The 21,677-nt window shown below is 35.2% G+C and overlaps 4 protein-coding genes and 1 pseudogene across 25 annotated transcripts; 2 read left to right on the forward strand and 3 right to left on the reverse strand.

The window, feature by feature from the left end:
• Window positions 1-875: 875 nt before the first annotated feature.
• LOC18098136 (SEC1 family transport protein SLY1) lies at window positions 876-3,488 on the reverse strand. The gene is made up of 2 exons (XM_006384770.3): window positions 3,340-3,488; window positions 876-3,162 (listed from the first exon to the last, which is right to left on the reverse strand). The coding sequence occupies exons 1-2, from the start codon at window positions 3,368-3,370 to the stop codon at window positions 1,325-1,327; spliced, it is 1,869 nt and encodes a 622-aa protein (XP_006384832.1). The 5' UTR covers window positions 3,371-3,488; the 3' UTR covers window positions 876-1,324.
• An 82-nt stretch (window positions 3,489-3,570) lies between these two features.
• On the forward strand, window positions 3,571-6,333 carry LOC112327361 (uncharacterized). 14 transcript variants are annotated; one of them, XM_024600176.2, is made up of 4 exons: window positions 3,571-3,795; window positions 3,906-3,986; window positions 5,842-5,917; window positions 6,147-6,333. In XM_024600176.2, the coding sequence occupies exons 1-4, from the start codon at window positions 3,722-3,724 to the stop codon at window positions 6,252-6,254; spliced, it is 339 nt and encodes a 112-aa protein (XP_024455944.1). In that variant the 5' UTR covers window positions 3,571-3,721; the 3' UTR covers window positions 6,255-6,333. The 14 variants fall into 14 exon arrangements, 5 of the variants coding, with proteins under 5 accessions (XP_024455944.1, XP_024455942.1, XP_024455947.1 ...); XM_024600179.2 differs by having other exon boundaries at window positions 3,678-3,795; window positions 5,855-5,917; XM_024600177.2 differs by having other exon boundaries at window positions 3,678-3,790; window positions 5,855-5,917.
• A 1,168-nt stretch (window positions 6,334-7,501) lies between these two features.
• LOC18098137 (protein LAZ1) lies at window positions 7,502-12,726 on the reverse strand. 6 transcript variants are annotated; one of them, XM_024600046.2, is made up of 9 exons: window positions 12,565-12,726; window positions 12,225-12,448; window positions 12,069-12,125; window positions 11,822-11,930; window positions 10,736-10,920; window positions 10,542-10,630; window positions 9,885-10,113; window positions 8,506-8,757; window positions 7,502-8,300 (listed from the first exon to the last, which is right to left on the reverse strand). In XM_024600046.2, exons 2-9 carry the CDS (start codon window positions 12,417-12,419, stop codon window positions 7,953-7,955), a joined length of 1,464 nt encoding a protein of 487 aa, XP_024455814.2. In that variant the 5' UTR covers window positions 12,420-12,448; window positions 12,565-12,726; the 3' UTR covers window positions 7,502-7,952. The 6 variants fall into 6 exon arrangements, with proteins under 6 accessions (XP_024455814.2, XP_006384833.3, XP_024455813.2 ...); XM_006384771.3 differs by having other exon boundaries at window positions 9,885-10,146; XM_024600045.2 differs by having other exon boundaries at window positions 9,885-10,146; window positions 12,561-12,713.
• Window positions 12,727-14,004: 1,278 nt separating this feature from the next.
• On the forward strand, window positions 14,005-16,592 carry LOC18098138 (uncharacterized). 4 transcript variants are annotated; one of them, XM_052452349.1, is made up of 10 exons: window positions 14,005-14,164; window positions 14,275-14,333; window positions 14,421-14,461; window positions 14,562-14,629; window positions 14,735-14,763; window positions 15,324-15,363; window positions 15,602-15,658; window positions 15,960-16,036; window positions 16,131-16,204; window positions 16,287-16,592. In XM_052452349.1, the coding sequence occupies exons 1-10, from the start codon at window positions 14,081-14,083 to the stop codon at window positions 16,304-16,306; spliced, it is 549 nt and encodes a 182-aa protein (XP_052308309.1). In that variant the 5' UTR covers window positions 14,005-14,080; the 3' UTR covers window positions 16,307-16,592. The 4 variants fall into 4 exon arrangements, with proteins under 4 accessions (XP_052308309.1, XP_052308310.1, XP_024455651.2 ...); XM_052452350.1 differs by having other exon boundaries at window positions 14,006-14,164; window positions 15,324-15,360; XM_024599883.2 differs by having other exon boundaries at window positions 14,006-14,164; window positions 14,562-14,593.
• Window positions 16,593-18,124: 1,532 nt separating this feature from the next.
• LOC18098139 (G2/mitotic-specific cyclin-2-like) lies at window positions 18,125-20,735 on the reverse strand (annotated as a pseudogene).
• Window positions 20,736-21,677: the final 942 nt, after the last annotated feature.

Consider the following 21,677-nt stretch of genomic DNA (forward strand, 5'->3'; position numbering starts at 1 on the left):
GGATATTTATATGACTGTTAAAATAAAATGCAAAAACAAAGATTTTCTTGCTAAGTTGTACATCAAGGTACTTATTTGAATTGGTCTTTGATTCAATTCCTCCTGACATTCCAGTTTTTAAACTAAAATGGGAAAAGAGGATGATCACCATCCCAATTCCCAAACATCTCAATACCAAAATGGACTCATCAAGGACAGTTGAGACCTAAAAATTGTGACAGTACAAGGTGGAGGAGCAATTCATCATGTTGTGCGATACATTATGGTAGATTAGGATTTCAATTTTGAATATATCCTGTGTAAGTTACACCTCTCATACCATTACCTGTTGCCTTGTCTGTCCATAGCAGGTTGGTCAATCAATCTGCATCAATGAATTTCATAATTGCCTGTAAATTACCTTACATTACATCAGGTTTCTTAGTTTGGCAAACTCCCCCCTCAACAGTTCGTCTTGGAAGGTGATCGGATATTTGAGCATTTTAAAACTACAGGCAATGGTTAGGAGAGCTCATTGACCTGTATCAGTACTACACATTAATCGCATGGAGGGTGTCAATTCAGTAGCCCTCCAACTTTTGCAGGAAAATGGATGGCAATGAAATGTACAGTTAAGAAACCCCCACTACTGGTCATCAGTAGCTATTTCGTTCAACGTTTTGCAGGAAAATGGCAACATCTGTTGCCCAATGCCTAATTCATCTAACACAAGATCAGATAAACGGAAGGTTGAATTCAAAGATAAGCATGGCAAAACTATTGGTCATGAATTATGACAGAGATATTTGATGATGAGGATTGATTTCTGGCTGGTTTATATCGCAAGCTGAAAGACATGCTAGAAGTCACAAATAAAATGACAGGATGCTCACAAATGCAATTATCAAGCACTCACTTCATTATCTAACAAATTTGGAAAAATATAAATTCATACATATTGGTATAGGGATTAAAACTAACAAATAATTCTCTATCGATCAAATTTCACAAAGAAGAAACAGCAGATATATTTCTAACCAGAGAAAGATTAACTGCATGAACATCAAAAAACCTTTTTTTTGTAGTGGCAAATACCATCTCAATAGAATGAACATAAAAGGGACCCTTTCAGACTGTCAAAGAAAGGTGAAGTTCTATTTGAAACACCCTCCATAAAGCGTGAACCAAAGAAATAAGAAGAAAACCTAATTCTCAAGTATTAACCAGCTTCAAAATATATTCTGCTACCAATCCATTTATGTTTAATCAGCATTTGTAACTCCTCTTTTTCATGCCTAAACCATGAAACAACTGGCCTTAAAATGCATGTACAAAAATACCAGCACTAGTGGGTTGGAGCAGGGGGAGCAACACTACTACCCAATCCCATCTTCTGTCCCAACACTGTAAGCTGCTCAACAAACTCCATTCCTGTGAGAATCTCTGTTGTTCCATATATAACATGCTTGACAGGCTGCTGACGCTGTGCAAATTCTTGCAAGCTGCCATACTCCATATAATTACCACCACCAATCATAAACACTATAGCTTCTTTAAATGGCCCTTTCAGATGGCTGCTACTGGTACCAGAACCTGACTTGGGAGCACGTGGATCAAACACAAGGTAAGAATCAACTTCAGGATTTGGCTTCCCCTCCATCAAAGCTTCCACAGTCCTCGTTAATGCCAGCTGTCTATCACTAGATAATAAATTCTTCACGCCAGCTGTCACAGCACTAATTGACTGCCCATAAAGTTTTTCAGCCCAATCAACAATGTTACTTCGACTGGCAGAATTTGCTGATGCCAATGAAACATTCAAGGACTTCATTTTCTTCACGTACTGGAATGCACAATTATCAACCTCAGACTCCCTAAGAGCAGTTTCAATTGCTTCCACTTCTGATTGATTAATACTTTCAGAACATATAAGGTAAATGATTGCAAATCTAAGTTTATCAATCTTGGTTCCTTTCCCTCTAAGCACACCCAAAAGTTCATTCCGATCAATCCCTCCTCTGACCATCATGTCATTCTCTTTTTTCGCATAGGAATCAAGAGACCTCTCCTTGATCTCACCCAACAAAACAGTTGCAATGTTCGTGTGTTTATCAATCACCTGCTTCCGTTCTGTCAGTTCAGGCAGGGAGTTCACAGCATTCATCAAATGCTTTGTGTTCCCGATCAAATCCGTCCCGTCAAATTCAGCCCCATCAGTTTCTCCAGTCCTCCTATTCACCTCATCAACATCCTTCTTGTACTTGTTCAACTGAGTCTCAATTTCCACTGCAACTTCAGGAAACTCTAGAGACCCATTTGCCACCCAAAATGGATCAGAACTGTCCAACTCATATGACCTCATCCCACCCTTTTCCCCTTGCACACTCAACCTATTAAGCCTCAAGCCAAGAACATCATGAACAAGAGGACGATACCTAAAATCATGCTGTATTCCCACTGACAATTCAAAATTCCGATCAAATAGACACAAAACTGGCCTCTGAAAAGAGCTCGCAAAACCCCCACCTTCTGTAAACAAATTGTTCTTCGACAATAAATGATCCCTCAACTTCTGATCCAGCACTGATGCCACCATCTCTGCTGGGCCACCACGCGGACACCTAATAACTGGCACAACCGCAAGTGTTGCCAACACAGAAAATAACCCACTAGCAACCTTCTCAACAATCTCCTCAATCTCTCTATCACCAGCAGACGGATCATTCAACTGAACATAGCAAGACTTCTGTGCCAACGAAAACAAATTATTCTCCAAAGTCACAAACTCCAAATACTGATCATGCACCTTTGAAATCTTATCTATAGACTCTGAATTCAATGTCCCAGATGCAAGATCCTCAAGAAGTGGACGAGGAATGGACGACGAAAAATTCAGGTGGAAGCTATCATAAAGCGATTGTGACGCATCAGCAACAATCCTCTGAACATTAACTTTACTTGGTTGAACAAAGTACACAGCAGGGACATCATGGACAGGCTTTCGATCCTTATCAATAAGGAAATAAAGAGTAACCCCATGTTTTCTCAGATCCTTGACATGAATCAATGGAGATAGTATATTTTGACAAAACTTATCATAGATCAAGATCTTGTAAACCTCTTCATTAGTAGTACCAGTTGCATTCAAAGGTTGGTTCAGATTTAGCATCCGGATTATACATTCTGTACCCAAAAAAATAAACAAATCTCAAAACTTTTCTCAATAAACACATCAAATTTAACAAAAGGAAAGAGTTTTAACGGTTATTTGGGCTTAAATCTAAGTAATAACAAATGGGTTATTGCTTAATTCTAAAAGAGATCTAGACAGAGAAAGAAAAAGAGAGAAAAGGCACTGACCTGTTTGTTTTTGACGCAGATTGAGAGCCATAACAGTAGGGGAGAAAAGTTCTGAACTTTGTGAAATTTCGGAGAGTAGATTTGTTACTCTGTACTCTCTCTTCAATTTATCTCTTCATTGCTAGCTTCTCTCTGTCAAGCATGGAGAGAACAGGGGTTTGATTATATGTAGTTGGTTCCGCGAGTTCGGGTTCATTATAGTGATGTTTTGATTATCCAATAGAGTTGTACCACGTCATATGTTTGAGAACTCATTTTATTGACGTTGTTGACTCTTACTTGTCTTGACCAATGAGTGACTGCCACGTCAGTCAGATGGAGCCATAAATGTGTGGTTATCTTGCTGGTTTTTAGAAACAGGCAAACGAAGTGGGGTTTTGAGATGGGAGTAGAGGAGAATTTGGCTTATGGAATAAAGTTTGTGTTTGAGAGACAAATATTGGGTATTAAGGCATGGTAAAAGCATTCCTAATGAAAAGGGTCTCATTGTTTCCTTTATTGTATTACTACATATCTTTTTAAGAATTTTGTGCTTGTTCATTAGCCAGTTAGAGATTTTTTATCAGGAAAATGGGATCAAGGAAGAATATCAATTGGCTGATGAAGGTGTTATTCAGGCACAATTGGCTGGAGAATTGTTCCTTAAGGTATGTGTTTCAGTGTAAAGATTGCATTTTTCAAAAAGCTTAAATTTTCCATGCTTCATCCTTTTAATCTGCCTTCAATTTTCCCTCGCATCGTATTTTCACAGGCTAGATGTTTATTAGGGTTTAGACTACTTTTCGGGTGTCGCTGATTATCATAATTCACAAAATAAAGGGCAATTCTGATTATAGTTTGAAAAAAAATGTGACACTTTTTTCAGACTAGTCTTTGAATTCCTGGACTTAGAGGGGTTTAGGATGTTATTATCTGTGACTAAGGTTTTTCATTTCATAAGCCGCAGAACTTGGAAGGTTCATAATTTTTTTTTTATTATTGAAATCTAGGTTTCTGATAATTTGAATATTCGAAACTGTTGAAGATGACAACCTTGGGGGGAGAAGGAAGGGTTGAGTTAATTATGTTAGTTTTTTTTTTTTTTTTTTTTTTTTTTAACAAGAGTTAATGCCAGTTGATGGTTCCTGTTAAAGTGCAATAGTAAGGTTAGAGCCTTGCAGAGTATTCACATTAGCGGCAAAATTATGCACTTCAACTTTCTTTCTGTCCATGTTTGAGCACCATCCAAAACTTTTGCAAGCATTATTATGTCTATATACCATAAGATAAGACTGGTCGTTCTTTTGGACATGGATAGCTAACTAATTTAAGCAAAGAGTGTGCTCAAATCTATGGCCATCCTTCATGATTTCGTTAGAGAAAACACCAAAAAATGAGCCAGAAGAGTCTGAGTAGTCTATCCTCTGCAAAATCCATCCTTTTCTACAGCCCCACTTACAAATAATAAGTTGTGCTTCTTGGCAACCAGTTGGAGTGAAAGCACACAAGGACAAAAAAATTAGAAGTTTGGTGTGTCTTAGAATTGACTAGAGAGCATGTGAAGTGATGAGAACATTGTTGTTTCCTATAGGAGTTTTGTTGGGAATATTATTTGCAAGGAAGAATAGTGCAGGCATTAGCATTATGCATGTTAGGCAGAAATATCACTCAAGAATTATGCAAGAATGGAATGCATGAGAATATGGATGGGATTCTGAATTTGATATGTGGCCTCGCTTTGTTGGAAGCATTTGTGGATGATATAGAGAACAAAAGCCAAAGATTTCTAGGATGCTGCTGCAGAGATAATTGACGCATGAGAGAGTTTGAGGAGAGAATCGGAGAAGCCAAAATAAAAGTTGCTGGATATAGTTACAGAGGATGGTTTGACAAAAGGTTTTGAATAAAAAAGGAAAAAGCAGAGTAAAAGACTCAACCATTTGGCAATGAGAGTGGAGCCTCTGTGAAGGGAGCTGGCACTTGGCAGCATACAAGGGCATATCATTTTATGTTTGGCATCAAACTTCTTATTTTATGCTTTTCTGAATTCATTTTGCCAGTGATATTAAGGTTGGCAGTACAAATAAGGAGACAGCTACAATTTGTAAGGGCTTGAAAGAATTCTTATCCCATAGTAATTGGCGTTCTTAATCTACTGTTGTTGATTTTCCCCTCCCTTGGCAAATTTAAGAATCTGGCTAACTGTATAGTCTGTGCAGGAATTGAAAGAGAGCAACATACCACTTTAAAGTGTTCGCATCTGCTACTCGCCATTTGCAAGAACAAGTCACACTGCCAAAATTGGTGCATCTGTTTTGAATCTCCCATTTTAAGGCTCTCAATGTAAAGTGAGTTATCTAAATCATACAACATTCATTTTTTTAGGGCATCTGCTGCACCTGTAGTGCTTGAAAAGTTGCCTTCTCCTTAATGTAAAGTGAGTTATCTAAAAACTGTGGTTGCAAGTATGAGTTAAGGTCAATGAGTTTTTTCTCCCCTTTCTTCCTCGTGCTCATTATAAAGCACTACTGGGCAAATGATGGAAGATCTTCGAGAACGCTATTTCGGTCCCTTGTTTGAACTCTTTTCGCATGATAAGGTAACACATTCGTTGAGTTTATTTTAGAATTTTCTTGCCATAATAATGATCGATGAAGGGTCTTATGCATATGTATATGCCAAAGGTGAGGAATCGAGTTGTTATAGAAAATTTCATTGCAACGAGGCTTCAGTCTATAACACCCACCATCTCTCCCCGAGCAGGACAGCCCTTGCCATTAGCAATTGAAGCCTACTTTTATTTTATTTTTTTCCTTTTCAATTGACAGTATCCAGAGATATGGGCATTGGATGATAAAGATCCATTCATGCAACCGGAAGGTGGAGAAAGTGTTAATGATGTTGACTTGATGAGGCTCCAGATTCTAATATGCTAGAAAACTCAAGTTTTTTTTTATGATGGATGGATGATCATGTATTCATATTAATCTTCTCTTCTCATGGATTGTTTTTTTTAGCGATATTTTAATATTTGAAAAATTAAAATATAAATACTAAAAATTTAACTAAAATAAATAATTGAGTTTATAGCCCAATAAATATAATATCCAACAATAACTAAATTAAACTCAATAAATAAATTTAAATGAAATTTAATATCATAAGAATTAATCTATCCTTCATCATTATATATCATACAAACATATAAATCATATCTCGGTATTGTATCCCTGAATTCCGAGCCTCAATTTCTTGAAAGTCTTAAATTATTTTTATTAACATGGATTTTCAAGTTAATTTATATATATATTAATTAATTTTATGGGCCCTAAAGTTAACAATAATGTATATCTTTAGTAATCATCATATTATTAACTACAGGAAGAGGGCTTAAACTTAAAATAATAAGAGGAGCAAATTATTTGTTCTCAAGTTATTAAAACTTTAAAAGTCTTAATTTTTTTTTTTAGATTAACGTGGGTGTCCGGGCCAGCTTGTGCGCACCTCGACTAATCCCATGGGCCCTGAAGTTAACGACCATGTAAGCCTCCAGTGGCCATCATATGAGAAACTACATGGCTCGAACCTGAGACCACAGAAGAAGCAAATCCCTTGGTTCCAAGTTCTTACCGCTGGGTTTAATTTCTTGAAAGTCCTCATCATGGCTCTTCTTTAAAAAAAAAAAATGTTTCCTCATCATTCAATGTGACGTTATCTTCAATGCTGACGATTCTTATGCATGGCATCAGAAGCGACGTGCAACGACGTGGTGGTGGTGGCGGCTATGTCAGATTTAATTTAACATTGTTGGTGGACTGCCCTTGTGTAAGGGTGGTGTGGGTTTTATCCAAGTCAATACACGATTGTTTAAGGTTTTGTGTAATAACCTGGTGGTTGAGGTTTCGCTGACCGGCGTACTTGGGAGCTTCATTGGTGGCGGAGTTGCATGCATGCGCAATAAACAATATGGCTAATGGGTTAAAAACTATCCTCAACTTTAGGTCAATAAAAAAAAAAAGTCCTAACCTGTTAAGAAAATCAGTTTCCATTTTCAATATTGGAGGAGAGCCAATATCAACCTGCATTTTCTACCTTAGGAATGTGCGTTTGCATTTTTTCTAGCAATCTTGTCCTGTGCTAAAAGATATTTCTCATCTTTCTATGGCCAAATAAGTGGAACAGATTGTCAAGTGGAAATATTGATATGCATTAACACACATTAATTTAACAAGCATCCATACAAGGCAATGCCTCAAACATCCAAGTAGCTCGATTGCTGTATAGGTTTTCACGTACAACAATGGCTTTCTTTAAGCGTTTATACGACATTTCAATTTCAAAAACCAAATATGAGATACATGTCTAGCAACCCCATGTGAAGGATCTTGCAGCTGATGAAAAGATTTTCCTCAGATGAAAATTGGAGCCCAAACCTTCAGTCTCTTTGTAGAACAGTAAAATGCTCTCATGCATGTCAGCCAACAGCCATCTCATCGAAGAAAAATAATAGCTCGTGTGATTGGGATGCCAGTACAAGACATCTTTCTAAGTTTGTTTGGTCCAGTTGTTCTTCGATCCTTGATCTGATACCCCTGAATTTGTTTCCATAGAAAGAGATGAAAAAAGAAAGGACTCTAATCTTTAGTGACCCATCTACGACCTCTGATGAGATAGCTTTGATCGCTGCTACTTTCTCCCCCACTTTCTCCACTGGTATGTCCTGATGTCCCACGGTGGTGTTTCTTCCCCCTTGCTACCCCAGTGTCACTGATGCTCCCATTTAAAAGAGGGTCATCAATTCCACGAATGACCCTCCGTGCGGGTGAAGCTGTTGCTATGCAACTATCATCCTTTGTTCTTCTCTTTTCCTTGTGTTTCTTCATATCTTGAGAAATTTTATGCAATTTCTCGTTGAACTTTATAATCCCCTTTTCAACAGGCTCCACTGCTTGGTTTACAGTGAACTTCACATCATTCACAATCTGCATGGGAAGCCAACAGCTGATTCAGCAGTGGATAAATGTGATGTAATGACTCGTGTGCTTCACCAAACTTAATTAACACAGTATGCATTGCCACATTTGAGTTTTACACTTAGTAATTATCATATTTTCCCATAGTGACTGCACAGCAATAATTTAATTGCAATGGTCAATTTTTAGTATAAGCTAAATGGAAGAAACTTACAAATCCACCACCACCAACAACAACATCTTGGACACTTTCTTTTATAGTCATTCCACTCCTAACATCAATGTCAGGTTGAGGAAGGCGTAACTTTGTTGGCCGCTCACTGTCTCTAACCTCATCAGGATCTATAGGGCAATCAACAGATGCATAATCTCCAAGAACTGAAACACTTCCAGGAAACCGGTCTCCCATTAGCTCATAAGGCTTGGCAGGGAACACATACAGATGAACAATAGAAGCAATGCCCATCTGTGCTGGATGAATACATAGACCTGTTAAACTTCAATATTTTGAATAAGAAAAGAGCAGTTATAAACTCTATTGAAGAGATCAGACAGCAATGACTGTTGTATTCCTCGGGAATATTATAACAGTAGTTACAAGAAAACTTCACCAATCAAATTTAAACATTGACATGTATGTAGCACATTGCAGTAAAAGACACAGGGCCAACAATAGTTTGTAACTTTGTTCAGAAACCCCCAGAACAGAACAGCAAAACAAAACAAATCGCCCCATAAAACATTCTATAAGGGTGTTTAAACAGACATAACAGAAACTATCAGTCCGACCCCACCAAATAATGCAAAGTGATGTGCCCAGCATTTTAGATAGTTTAAGTCCTTGAGAAATGACATCCTAGATATGCTACATGAGCAACCAAACAGTACATCCACTTGAGCAATCTTTTATTTTGTTTTTTCTCTTTACTGAAAAGATTTGAAACGAGTCTATTTTATTCAAAACCTCCCTCTCCCCTTTACCACTAAAGCTAAAGCCCAAGGACACTGCATCCAACACTTTACCACACACCTTCCAAACTGTGAGATATACCACTATTATCTCCTCTCTCCTCACTGCATCACCTTAAGTCAAAAAATTGAGCCAGGCTGCACCGGCCCTAAGTTGCAGAATGCTGCCACTTTACTTTTTTACTTGACCCTTGTCCTAAAGTTCATTATATCAGCAACATGCTATAGTTTCCTCTCTAGAGAATCAAATAGTTGACATTTCCACTTCCCAGAATGCTTAAGTTTCTTCTATACCCATTCACATATAATAGAAGGCACACAAAGCTGCAGGGGCATTTTATTGAAAAAACAAAATCTTGCTTCTCCTCTATCATACGAATTCCAACAATCTTGTAGAAATTACACAACTTTCGCAATTACCTTGACATAAAATCTTGACTCATTGAAAGAACCTAGTGGCATTTGGGTGGTTCAGAAATTTAAATTGCCCAAGACATTAACCTATTCATTTCACGATAAAAAAGACAGCTACTAGAACAGCAATAATTTATCTGACACCATCAAGAATGAAAATTATATATGAAGAATAGTAGAAGAGATGCATTGGTAATGGAAGATATCTACCTCTATACAAATGATGAAGTCTTGAAGACTTGACTTAAACTGCAGACCTTGAGCTATAGAACTTTTGAATAAACCAAGAGAACAGAGCAGAGCAATTGCCACTCCTTGCCACCAGGTCAAAAATACAATTGATTTAAACGTCAGGAACTTGTATAAAGGTTTTATGTGAGCAAGTTCATCCTTTGTGGCAGTGTAAAATTGCACCAAACAGTACAAAGCCCAAGATTGACTGAAATTTAGAATAACCGCTATGTAAGGATACCTACAAAACCAGGGAATACTAAGGCACTTAGGAATTTGTATATGGAATAAACCAGGGAATACTAAGGCACTTAGGAATTTGTATATGGAATGCTAAGGTAATCAGTATTTTTAACAAGAGATATCCTTTAAAAGAATGTGCATATCAATTGGGCCAGTTTAGAAGTAAAAATCATTACACACATACTTGAATATACAACAAAGAGTCCACATAGAATGACCAATTTAAAGAATATACAATTAAACTATGAACCAATGAGTAAATTGGCATGAGGAAATTAATTCTTAACCTCTATCATTACCAAGAAAGCCTTTACACGAAACAAACAGTTCAAGTTTCAAAGAAGAAAAAGAAACAATGGACCTCAAAAATGTAAGAATCAAGATCAGCTTTACCCGCATTTCAATTTAAAATCTCCTTCACAATATACACCAAAGGCTTCAAGAATTACAGCTAAAACTGCTGTCAAGGACTTTATTAACATCTGTCAATAAAGATACGAGTTATTAATCTTTCCAATCTAAGAATGCTGGAATTGGAAAACGTAAAAGAGCTGCAAAAAGACAAAACTTCCAAAAAATGAACATACATATTGAACAATACCGAACTTTACGACTTGGTAAAACCACTGACCAAGCCTCCATGGTTTAAGGATATAGTTCATTGGAAAAGGGTGCTTTATGGTTCCCCTTTCATGACTATGCTCTAAAAGGGGTGCCTTAGAACTCGAGCGACCTTCTCTTTTCAAAAACTCAATTGTTCTTTCTTCCCCACCTTTAAAAAGTACATAAAAGAGAGAAACCATCAATAACAATGTCAACACCAGAAGATAAACAAAATTAAATCTGGAAAGTAATTAGAGAAAACAATAGAAAAATATCCCATCCCTATTTATGATTACAAATAAAAAAATAAACAAAGAAGATCCGCACGCCATGTTGATAAACAATAATTGAAATTATTATGCGGCAACACAATCAAAGTCTTCTATATAAAACACAACTTTCACTCATAAACACAAAAACAGTTTGCAATTTGATGTACATTCAAAACTAGTTGGCAAACAACTGGACATGTGCATTAGTACACGTGCATTGTAGACTGAATTTGACTATGGTTACTTCTTTCTCTGAATATTTATGCAGGAAACATGAACATATGAATTGAACACTTCACAAAAGCCATTGAATTTCTTCCAGCCAAAAGGCCAATATTATGTTACTTTACCATATATTATCTGAGTATCTATGTACATGCTTTAATTTTTGCACATTTCGAAGGAAGCTAGAACACCCTTGCATTTGTCAAAACCAAAACGATGACATGGGCCATGTTCAGCAAGTTCTTTTTGTTTCAGAGGGTAACTAGTATTCAAGAAAACTCCATCATGACCATCTGGGGTTTTAGGAACAACAAGTTTAACAACAAACTGCAGAAGAAAACTGCATATAAGTGCTAAAAAATTCTCAAGATTCTGGTTTGCATAACAGGATATATAGACGGAAGTATAGAAATGTCCATTTCATGGAGAGGAAAATATCTGACGATCAGTAAACAACTTCAAAAAACTACAACCACAGAATCTAGAAAATTACAAAATTATACAGGACGAATTAACCGAATTTCAGGTAAGAACCCTTCATTGCACACAAAATACTCTTTGTAAGAAACATACCTAAGCAAGCAACAAGGTATCTTCCAAAGCAATACATAGCAAACGATTCATAGCAATCCCGCAATATCTCAATATCAACACTAATCGACGGATCCAGCAACGACACAAACTATTCAAAATAACCCATGTTAGAAAAAATTCAAAAACCCCCACCTCTCCAAATTCGAAAACAGAAACAACCCATTGTTCAAAATTCAAACTTTTCACAAAATAATCCTCAAACAAGCTGAAAAAATCACTCACTCACCGATTCTACAGCATAAAAAGGAACCATAAGGATAACCCCAATTAAAAACTTCTGCTCCTGAGAGGTAAAAAAAAAAAAAAACAGTCAACTAACAAATCTCAACTAACTCATTCAAAATTAAAGACAAGACAAGGAGACAAGGAGCCGAGCAGTCACCTCAGGATTCTTGTACGCGGAGAGATGCTCGAACAAGAGGTAGAAAGACAAAGACAAGCTTATAAGTACAAAAGCACCAGAAATCAAAGTACTCCATAAGGGAGTTGAGAATCTTATAAGAAGATAAACTATAAGATCCTGTAAATACTCCATGGCCTGACTTTCTTCTCTCAAATGCTCACAATCATGAAGCATAATTTGGATTTCCCATTTCCAGAATCAATCTAAAAAACAAAGAGAGAATGATTTTGAGTCAAATTTCGAAGTTTTCATTCATTGATAAATCATTAGATAACAATAACAAAGAATTCAAATAAAAACATGAAAATAATTCACCTGCCTACAGGTGAGCTTGTTTGTATTTTTGTTTTTTAGACCAAATTGAATTGAAGAAGGCCAGGAAATTGGAGGGGTGAGTGGGGAGAGGCTAAATAATCCTGCTCTGCAACAAAGAAAGGATTTTTATTTACTACATTATCGTATAGAAAGCAAAGACTTCCATAAAAAATAAAAATCACAGCACATCAGCCACTTTTGGTCCCACCTGGTTCCCACACAAGGCTATGATATGATCATGACATCAATTGAATATTTAAATGGTCATATGTTTTTTTTATTCACTACATCATGGAGCAGAGAGGAGGGACTTTGATCAATATTAGAGGTCAATATTTTTTATTCGGTATGGTTTTTATCTAAAAAATAATTAAATTAAAATTTATTTTAAACAAAAAATTAAAACCAATCATACTTGTTTAATATTTGGACAGGGTAGATGACAAGATCGAATAAACATACATAGCTGGAACAAAATCAAACCATGTTATTAAGTTGAAGTAAAGGTTCCTTTGGAAATTTGGTATTTTACACTACTCATGCCAGAGCACATGCAACAAGTGTAGTGATGTCTTATATGCTCTCTTGGAGCACATTTTGTATTATATTGATGATTGCTTTTTAAAATATTTTTTGTTTAAAAAATATCAAAATAATATATTTTTTTATTTTTTAAAATTTATTTTTATCATCATCACATTAAAACGATCTGAAAACACATGAAATATTAATTTGAAGTAGAAAAAAATAAATAAAAATTTAATTTTTTTCAAAAATACTTTTAAAACGCAAAAATAAACAGGCTCTTACACCTGAATTTGCTTAGTACATCCTATGTACTATATCAATTATACTATACACTAAAACATGTGAGGTTTTTAATGTTGTAATCCATAGTGAAAACCGCCACTTTAACCTTATACACACAAGTGACTTGTTTTTTTTTTTTGTTTTTTTTAATTATTGTTTTTTTTATCCTTTGATATTAAATTTATTTTTATTAGATTATCTCATTTTTATAACACGAATTACAAGTTTGATGAATTAAACTAGTTGATTTGATTTTTTTTAATTAATTTTTTTCTAATCCCATTCTTTAAATCACCGCACATGGATAATAAAGTTCATGTATAAATTCTTTTATTGAGAAAAAAATATCTACCATGTGGTGAAATACGGGTAAAATATCTAAGATGTAGTATTTTGTGTTCATGATCCTAACTTCTCACAAATTTCACGATCGTTTATTTTCATCCATGTGCGGGCTTTCCATCGAATTTTCCTGTTTTATTGCATAAAATGTGCAAATTAGAGGGGAAAGATTGAGGATCATAAAATATTGAGGAATTAATCTTCAATTGAGAAATACGTGATTTACTGGGGACTTAAATGATAGAATGTTATGATCTTAGATGGAGTAGAGAGTTTGTTAATAAGTGAGGGACCATATTGAGGTATATCCAAAAACCTTAAGTTGAAAAAATTTCAGCTGCTCTTCTTCAGTTCTTCTAGCTACGAAAATGGAGAATAAGACGATACTAAGAGAATGGTTCGAGCGAGTTGACTCAGAGAAAACCGGAAACATCACTGCAACTCAGCTCAAGGTCTCTCTCTCTTTTCGTCTTCCCCTTTTTTTTCTTTTTCTTTTAAAGGCTTAGTATAAGTGATCAACTTAATTAATCATCTTATAATTATTAATTATAATGATGATCAGAGTGCTCTTGCTGTTGGTAACCTTGAATTCCCTCTCTCTGTTGTCCAACAAATGATCAGGTAATCCACTTCTCAACACTCTTCTTTAATCTCTCGTTTAACACAAATCAATTGGTTTAACAAAATTCATTTATTTTTGTGGTGCAGGATGTATGATTCTGATGGGAATGGAACTATGAGTTTTGATGGTGAATTTCAATTTTTTGTGTTCAAGTCTTAGACTTTTGAAATGGGTTTTGTTTATTTTTTCCTGATTTGATCAAATTTTCTTTCTTTTTCTATATGCAGAATTTGTTGGGCTAAATAAATTTCTTTTAAAGGTTTGTGCTTGGATCATGAATTGTTCATTTCAAGAAGTAAAAAGCTATGCTTTTGTGTGTTATGCTCATATCTAGTTTATGAAAAACTTCTGTGGTGCCTGTATTTGAATTTTGTACTTATTTGTTTTAGTCTCTTTGCAGGTTCAACAGGCATTCTCGGATCTCCAGAGGTAAATTTAGTGCTTTTGTGATATGAATTAAAAATTGATTGTTCTGTTCCAGTTTTCATGATTTGGTGCATTGACATAGTGGAATTCTAGTAGTGTTTCTTCACTTTAAGTGGCTCTATTACATGTATGTTTCTAGCCATATAAAAGCTTACAAATAAGAATAGATAGGATTTTTATCTTTGTTTCTACATTAATGCTGAATTCCTTTGGTAGAGGCTGAAACTGAATGCGCATTATTGTTTGGTTCTGTAGTTGTTTTAGTATGGTTGGTCGGCAGTTCTGGCCACCAGATTGTGTTATATTTGGTTGCTATCTGGTCATTGTATAGTAACAAGATTTTTCAGATTCATGTACTTTTAGCAACTTTGAGCTTCTCCGGTTCTACAAAATCTGAGCTTCTGAAATTTGATGCTTGAGTCAATGCTTTATATATCTGCAATGATGAGCAAATGCTTGAACACTTCTCCTATTTCCTGTTTCTGTCTTCCAAAGTTGGAAATGGTTGGATTTGCTTGTGTAAAAATATCTAACTAGTCTTTACTTCTGTCTTGTTGTTACAGGGGCCGTGGATATCTTGTGCCTGATGATGTATATGAGGTAGTTTGTGAAAGAATATTTTTAGCTGTGACTGGGCAACTGTAGTTTTAAATGCTGCTGTCCTGTTGAAAATAAATTTCTATGTTTGTTAACAGTTTACCTCAGCGTGGTTTTCATGCTTCTGTTTAGATTGTTCTTGTTTCAAGAGATATTTGAAATAAAGAGCATGTGTTTCCTCAGACTCTATCCTCGTCTTTGTTTCTTAACTATCTGGTTTCTCAAGACAGAAATTTGTTTGCAGGGATTGGTGAAAATTGGTTTCTCACTGGACTCTCCTTCTTTTTACACAGTCTGTGAGGTAAGGCTATTTTCACTTATATTTGGGGTAAGATCATAAATTTCTGTCACAAAGATATACCGCATGCAACCTTTCATTCTTTAAAGATCTGGCTTGATGTTTGCATGCTTGTATACAGATTTTATTATTAAATTCAACAAACCATTTGCCTGGTCCTCCGTGATATAACACAAACACACGCACGCACTTACAAATGTTTGAAACCCTGTCAATGGCTAAGATAATCCTAGCTAGGCAACAGTCAAGCTTTTATGATATAGTTACTAATACCAAAATGTGAACTCTGCCCTTTGTTGCTCAGAGCTTTGACCAGAAGAAGAACGGCAGAATTCATCTTGATGACTTCATATCTCTCTGCATCTTTGTACAGTCTGCTCGGTGTGTGTCCCCTCAATTGTTTATGTTGCATGATTTAGATTGAATAGTCTACATTAAGCTCTTACAGGATAACTTCTCATTTCTTTTATTGCAGGAATCTTTTCAATTCTTTTGATACAACAAAACAAGGCAGAGTTACTCTTGATTTCAATCAGTTTGTGTATTGTAGTAAGTAAAAACTAATTCAATTTGAACTTAACTACTTGATACCATGGTGCAATTTGTTAAAGTTAGTTTCTCTGTCTTGCAGCTGCGAATTGTAGAATATGAAATCACCAGCAGTGCTCTAGAGCTCCTAGTGGGTTCGTACGAACAAGTTAATAATGATTTTCGTACGAACAAGTTAATAATGATTTTTTAAGCAGGATTGCATGGTCGTGGTCTTCAACAATGTAAAAAATTGTGGTCTTAGGTACCAAATTCTCCTCCATAGTGTTTATTTTTCGGACGAGGCCATTGTCAATTATATTCTTATGTATTATTGAATTTACATTTGTTGCTAATGTAATTGCTTGGAAGGTTTTTAAATAAGATGAATCACAACATAGTTCCTTCAGATTGGCATGATATTCACCAACATCCTCCATTTAAAAACTAAGGACTTCATGAATCATTTTCTTGACAATGATGAAAGAAATGTGCAAAATTAAGCGCAAAAAAATTATTTGTTTGTGCTTTCATCTACAAGTCTTATGCCACAAATCATGAATGCAAATTAGTTTCTTTTTGTCAGCATGATAAAATCTGAAAATAATGTGTTCATAACTCAGTCATTTCTTTGGCACAGCTTTGACCAAGAATCATGCAAAATCATAATCCAACAACTGTAAGCAGGTTTGGGAAGAGGCTCCCCAGAGCCCAAACTCTAAATTAAATGGTGCAATTGCCCTTGTGTGTGTTAAGGCCTTTGTTATCCTTGGCGCATGTTTGGCTTCCACCGAAGAACCAAGTCTCTAGCTGAAACTGTTATCGCATCACTACATGATAAAAACACCACTTGATCATCTAAACTATGTAATCTCCTCAAGTGACCAGTATTAGCATCCATCTTGAATACCTCAAAGCCACTTGTTTTAGTGTACTCCCATTGGGAAGACTTATCACTTAACGTAACATCCCCAATTCTAATAGTTAACAACTAACAACCATTCACCATGGCTTGATTCCCCTGGATATGGAAATTAATACACTGACTCCTTCAAGGATCCCGAATTCGTATTCATTGCACAAAGATTCATACTTCCCAAGCATTTGATGTCAAATTCAAATTTAAACTCATTTCTTGCTCTGCCAGCTTATAGGTGAAACTTTTTATCTGCTCAATCCCACGACATATCCAGGCATACAGGTTTCCTACTTTCCTTTGTCAAAGTTGTCTGAGTACTGTCTTGTCTTTTTTCTTTCAATATGATACTGCTCCATTGTTTGTCTCCTAGTCTACAGACTTACAAGCACCTAGTGCAGCAATGGTACAGTTTGAGACGTTCGATCTTGCTAAAGAAAGATGAGTCAATATTACATGCTCGACGAGCATGGTTTTACAGGAACAAGTATAAGATCGATAGATGCCGGCAAAGGAAGGTGGAAGATAACTCCTGAGACTGGATTGAAGAGTACGTGTATTTCAAGTAGTGGTTGTCCGTCAATAATTATCAACCAACCTTCGGAAGATCCAAAACAAGAGGCACCATATAATTACAATTTCCTTAGGCAGCTTGAGCTTATGCTTACCTTCCAAAAGGTCATGATTGCTGAAGCAGGTGCATCCTCGCTAATGGCTTATGGGATTTAAGTTAAAAAGTAATATAAAATCATTTTTAAAATTTTATCTAAAAATTTAAGTTATTGAGTTGAGTTGATTTTCTGATAAAGTATTAGAGTCTTGTTAATCAAGAAGTTACTAGTTCAAATCTCACCACTTTTATTTTAATAAATAAAAATTCAGCATAATATAATAATGTAAATTTATGTAAGTTTCAAGCATAAAAAGCTTTCATTTAAAAGGGTATGCTAGAGAATAATATAAAACTATTCTTGCAACCTCATCTAAAGTTGAGGTAATTTTTTCATATTTTTTATTGGTTGTAATTGAGTCTTGATCTAGTCCAGGCTCCTCTTGTGAGCAAAAGTTGAGCAGTTTCAATCAAAGTTAAGAATATGCTGTTTGTCTGGCTTTCACCCCACAGCTGCAACAAATGACGAGGACAAATATGCAGATAACAGGCTAAAATATATTTTGTTACTTCTTTCAAAGAAATAGCCAGGTTTTTCTTTCATTCAAAATCGCAATATGCAAAGTAAATGTATAGGATAAGACCGGGAATATACAAGACATTGAAGTTTTTTTGCTCAAAATGTATTCAACAAAGAGTAGTTGTGTTCCCAGTTGCATGCAGAGATAACTCCTTCCATTGGCAAACTATGTTGTGAGCACTGTCAAAGACCTAAGAGAAATAGGGCAGTTTCAGCTTTTGCTGCGCATAACCAAACTTGAATGTACTGTGTACTTCCTGAGAACTCCAGTGAGTTTCCCAGCTCCAGCATTCTGATGGAAACTAACCATCATTCTTGAGCATTCCCTATTGGCATGTAAGAGCAATAACTTCATCAGTGTGCTAGTTTAGACCCAAAGTTGAAATAATGAAGGATGTAAAATACTCACAAAAGCTGATCTTCTGTGTAGCTGGTATGCCACTCGCTGGTCTTAGACCATTGCTTAAACCAGTAGAGACTACACTGAGCAGTGTAAATTGCTGCAGCAGCAAGTAAAGATGGGGGAAACTTAAGCATCTTGTACTCGACAAGGCACAGCTCAATGATGAAGAAGGAGAGAAGCTCAAGCTGTTCGATTCACAACTTTATATTATGGAAAAAAAATTCAAATCTTCCCAAGAATTTTTATTTCTGTAAAAACCATTACTCACTACTCACGGCACCTTACCTTCTTGTCAGATAATGCTGCCTTAAGAAATCTCTTCGTGAACATACAAGGGGCAGGGCACAGACATATCAAATTGTGAAGTATTCACCATTAATTTTATGAGTTCGGTAAAAATAAATTTTATAGGTTGAAATAAGTCACGATAAAATCCATATATTGCCTATCTTTATACATAATCCATCACAATCAGGAGGGGTGAGCAAAAAAACCAAAAAACCGATTAAATCGAGAAAACCGGAAAAAAAATAACTGAAAAAACCGAACCGTAAAAAAAATCGATTAAACCGATTAAAATTTTGAAAAAACCGACCGGTTCGATTTCAGTTTTATAAACCCGAAACCGAAAAAACCGAACCGAACCCAAACCGAAAAAATAGAGTCAAACCGGTTTGAACCGGTTTTTGTCCTAAAAAACCGAACCGAAATCGGTCGGTTTGAACCGATTTTGGTTTTTTTAAAAAATAATTTCAGTTTGGTTACTTTTTTTGATAAAAACTGAACCGAAAATAATCACCCCTACTATCGAGAGGGTAATATTTTAGATTGATGGCATTTTTAATAGATTTCACTGGTGCAAAAGAGATCAAAAACTTAGTAGACTAACACGGTAGTAATATTTTAGTTTACTTCATTAAATAAAACATGCTATTTTGCAAAAGCTATAAACAAGTTTAAGGAAATAATTTTTTAATACATATTAAAATACCTCAATTTTCTTGTAGTGATCATAAATATCCTCTATATACTCAACAACAGCCAATGGATTTTTTCACCCCACTGTTGAACAATGATACAAGCAGATTATGTAACAATCCTAACTTTTGAAACAATATACACAGATTCTAGGATAAGAAGACGAAAATCCAAGGAATTATTTAAAAAAAAAAAACAAATCATGAATTACTCACCTAATGAAATGAGTTCAGATTATACAATTTAAATAATAAATAATATATTACACCAAAGTTAAACTAAATAAATTTACACATACAAGACACATTTCAAAAATAATAAACCATAGTTTTAAAGCTTGATATTTAGGTGTGTTTGGTATTAAGGTTGTTGTTGTGGTTGTTGTTTTAAAAAAATTGTTTTATAAAAAGTACTTTTAGTTGAGGTTGGTTTGGAAAAATATATGTTTGGTTAAAACTGTGGTTGAACAAAAAGTAGTTTAATGTGTTTGGTTAAAAAAATGTTTTTCAAATTGATGTTATAAAATAATTAATATATATATATATATATTAATGATTTTTAATTTAAATATTGTAGATTTAACTACTGTTATTACATCATGAAATAAATAATATTGATATCAAATATTTTTTATTATTCCATTAAACTATGTACAATGTCATCACATACGAAATCTATCCAACAAGGACTATATTTTCCATGGTTTCTTAAGCGCGCAACAACAAAAACTGAATTTTTTTTTAACTGGGTCGGACTAGGCAAGAACATAATTGGAATTACGATCAAATTCCACAAATGCTACGTCATCATGCGATATCTTTCTAATTTATGTAGTGTTATTAAATAAGTACGAGTAAATTTAATTCACCGTAAACTAATTTAAAAAAAAACAAAAAAAATATTGTTCACGTTCACGTGAACAATGCGAGTGAAATCAATTAACTGCACTGATTTTTTAGGAAAAAAAAATAAACTAAACTTTTCGCACTAGTTTTTCAAAAAAAAAAAACTGTTCACGTGAACAGTGCGAGTGAATTAATTTACTCGCACTGTCAGTGAAGCCATGCTCCACTATTCATTAAAAATACCCACGAGCAGCATCAAATGCTGTTTCTCCCAATCTTGCGGCACGACAACAAAAGTTGGTGGGTCCTACCAAGCAAAATCATTTTTTTTTGCTTTACCAAACATTGATATGTGTGGTTGCGGGTGAACCTCACCCGCAGCTACATTACCATTCACCCGCAGCTATATTTCCAAACAGTCTTAAAGTCGGGTTACAGTTCAACTTTAAAAGATATTTTTTTAAAAATAAATTAAAATAATATTTTTCTAATAAAAAATAATAAATTAATAATGATGTTTTGATTGGATTAATAGTTCTTTTCCTAGGTCCACGTGGGCTGGCAACTGCAAAGAAAAGAGAACAGGTAAATAACTCGTCATTAACTTTATGTCCCAGTCAAATCGATCATTAATTGATCGATTACCTCAACTAGTAGTAGGTTGATGAGAAATCAGTCAATTGGTCCACGACAGCAGCAGGCAGCCTGAGCTGGCTCCCATTAAAGTCTACGTACTCCAACTTTTCATTGACCCCATGATGCCAATCAAGCAGGACTTTGGAATTAATTGGCGTTATGGAGATGAAAAGTCAAAAGGTCACTGCATGCTTTTGTCGACAAACCAAGCGGGAACCAGTCAGACCACCCCTCTGTACTCACCAAAAATGGTATCAGGAGGTTAGTTTTTTATGTGATTTTAAGTTTGAGTCTTGTGATTTAATTTTGTGGTCGTTCATACGATGGTTACTGGAGACTTATATGGTCGTTAACTTTATGGCTCGTGGAATTAGTCGAGGTGCACGCAAGCTGACCCGGACACCCACGTTAAACTAAAAAAAAAATGGGAAGAGAAACACAAAAAAGGGTTCAACATTGCAGCTAATTAAGTCATGTTCGGTAGTGATGTTGAATCTACTTTTGTTATTTTAATTTTTTTAATGGT

Source organism: Populus trichocarpa, chromosome 4, assembly GCF_000002775.5.
Source record: "Populus trichocarpa isolate Nisqually-1 chromosome 4, P.trichocarpa_v4.1, whole genome shotgun sequence".
Lineage (NCBI taxonomy): Eukaryota > Viridiplantae > Streptophyta > Magnoliopsida > Malpighiales > Salicaceae > Populus > Populus trichocarpa.

Bases quoted from the DNA above. Each gene is read 5' to 3' on its own strand.
- LOC18098138 (XM_052452349.1), top strand. From the start codon at position 14,081: ATGGAGAATAAGACGATACTAAGAGAATGGTTCGAGCGAGTTGACTCA. The intron at 14,764-15,323 runs GTAAATTTAGTG...TTGTTGTTACAG, and splicing joins GCATTCTCGGATCTCCAGAG to GGGCCGTGGATATCTTGTGC. The intron at 15,364-15,601 runs GTTTGTGAAAGA...ATTTGTTTGCAG, and splicing joins CTGATGATGTATATGAGGTA to GGATTGGTGAAAATTGGTTT.
- LOC112327361 (XM_024600174.2), top strand. From the start codon at position 3,722: ATGGGAGTAGAGGAGAATTTGGCTTATGGAATAAAGTTTGTGTTTGAG. The intron at 3,791-3,905 runs GCATGGTAAAAG...ATTTTTTATCAG, and splicing joins GACAAATATTGGGTATTAAG to GAAAATGGGATCAAGGAAGA. The intron at 3,987-4,909 runs GTATGTGTTTCA...TGTTTCCTATAG, and splicing joins CTGGAGAATTGTTCCTTAAG to GAGTTTTGTTGGGAATATTA.
- LOC18098137 (XM_006384771.3), bottom strand. From the start codon at position 12,419: ATGCTTCATGATTGTGAGCATTTGAGAGAAGAAAGTCAGGCCATGGAG. The intron at 12,126-12,224 runs GTGACTGCTCGG...TTTACCTCTCAG, and splicing joins CCGCGTACAAGAATCCTGAG to GAGCAGAAGTTTTTAATTGG. The intron at 8,301-8,505 runs GTAAGTTTCTTC...CTTCCCATGCAG, and splicing joins TTGTTGGTGGTGGTGGATTT to ATTGTGAATGATGTGAAGTT.
- LOC18098136 (XM_006384770.3), bottom strand. From the start codon at position 3,370: ATGGCTCTCAATCTGCGTCAAAAACAAACAG. The intron at 3,163-3,339 runs GTCAGTGCCTTT...TTTTGGGTACAG, and splicing joins TCTGCGTCAAAAACAAACAG to AATGTATAATCCGGATGCTA.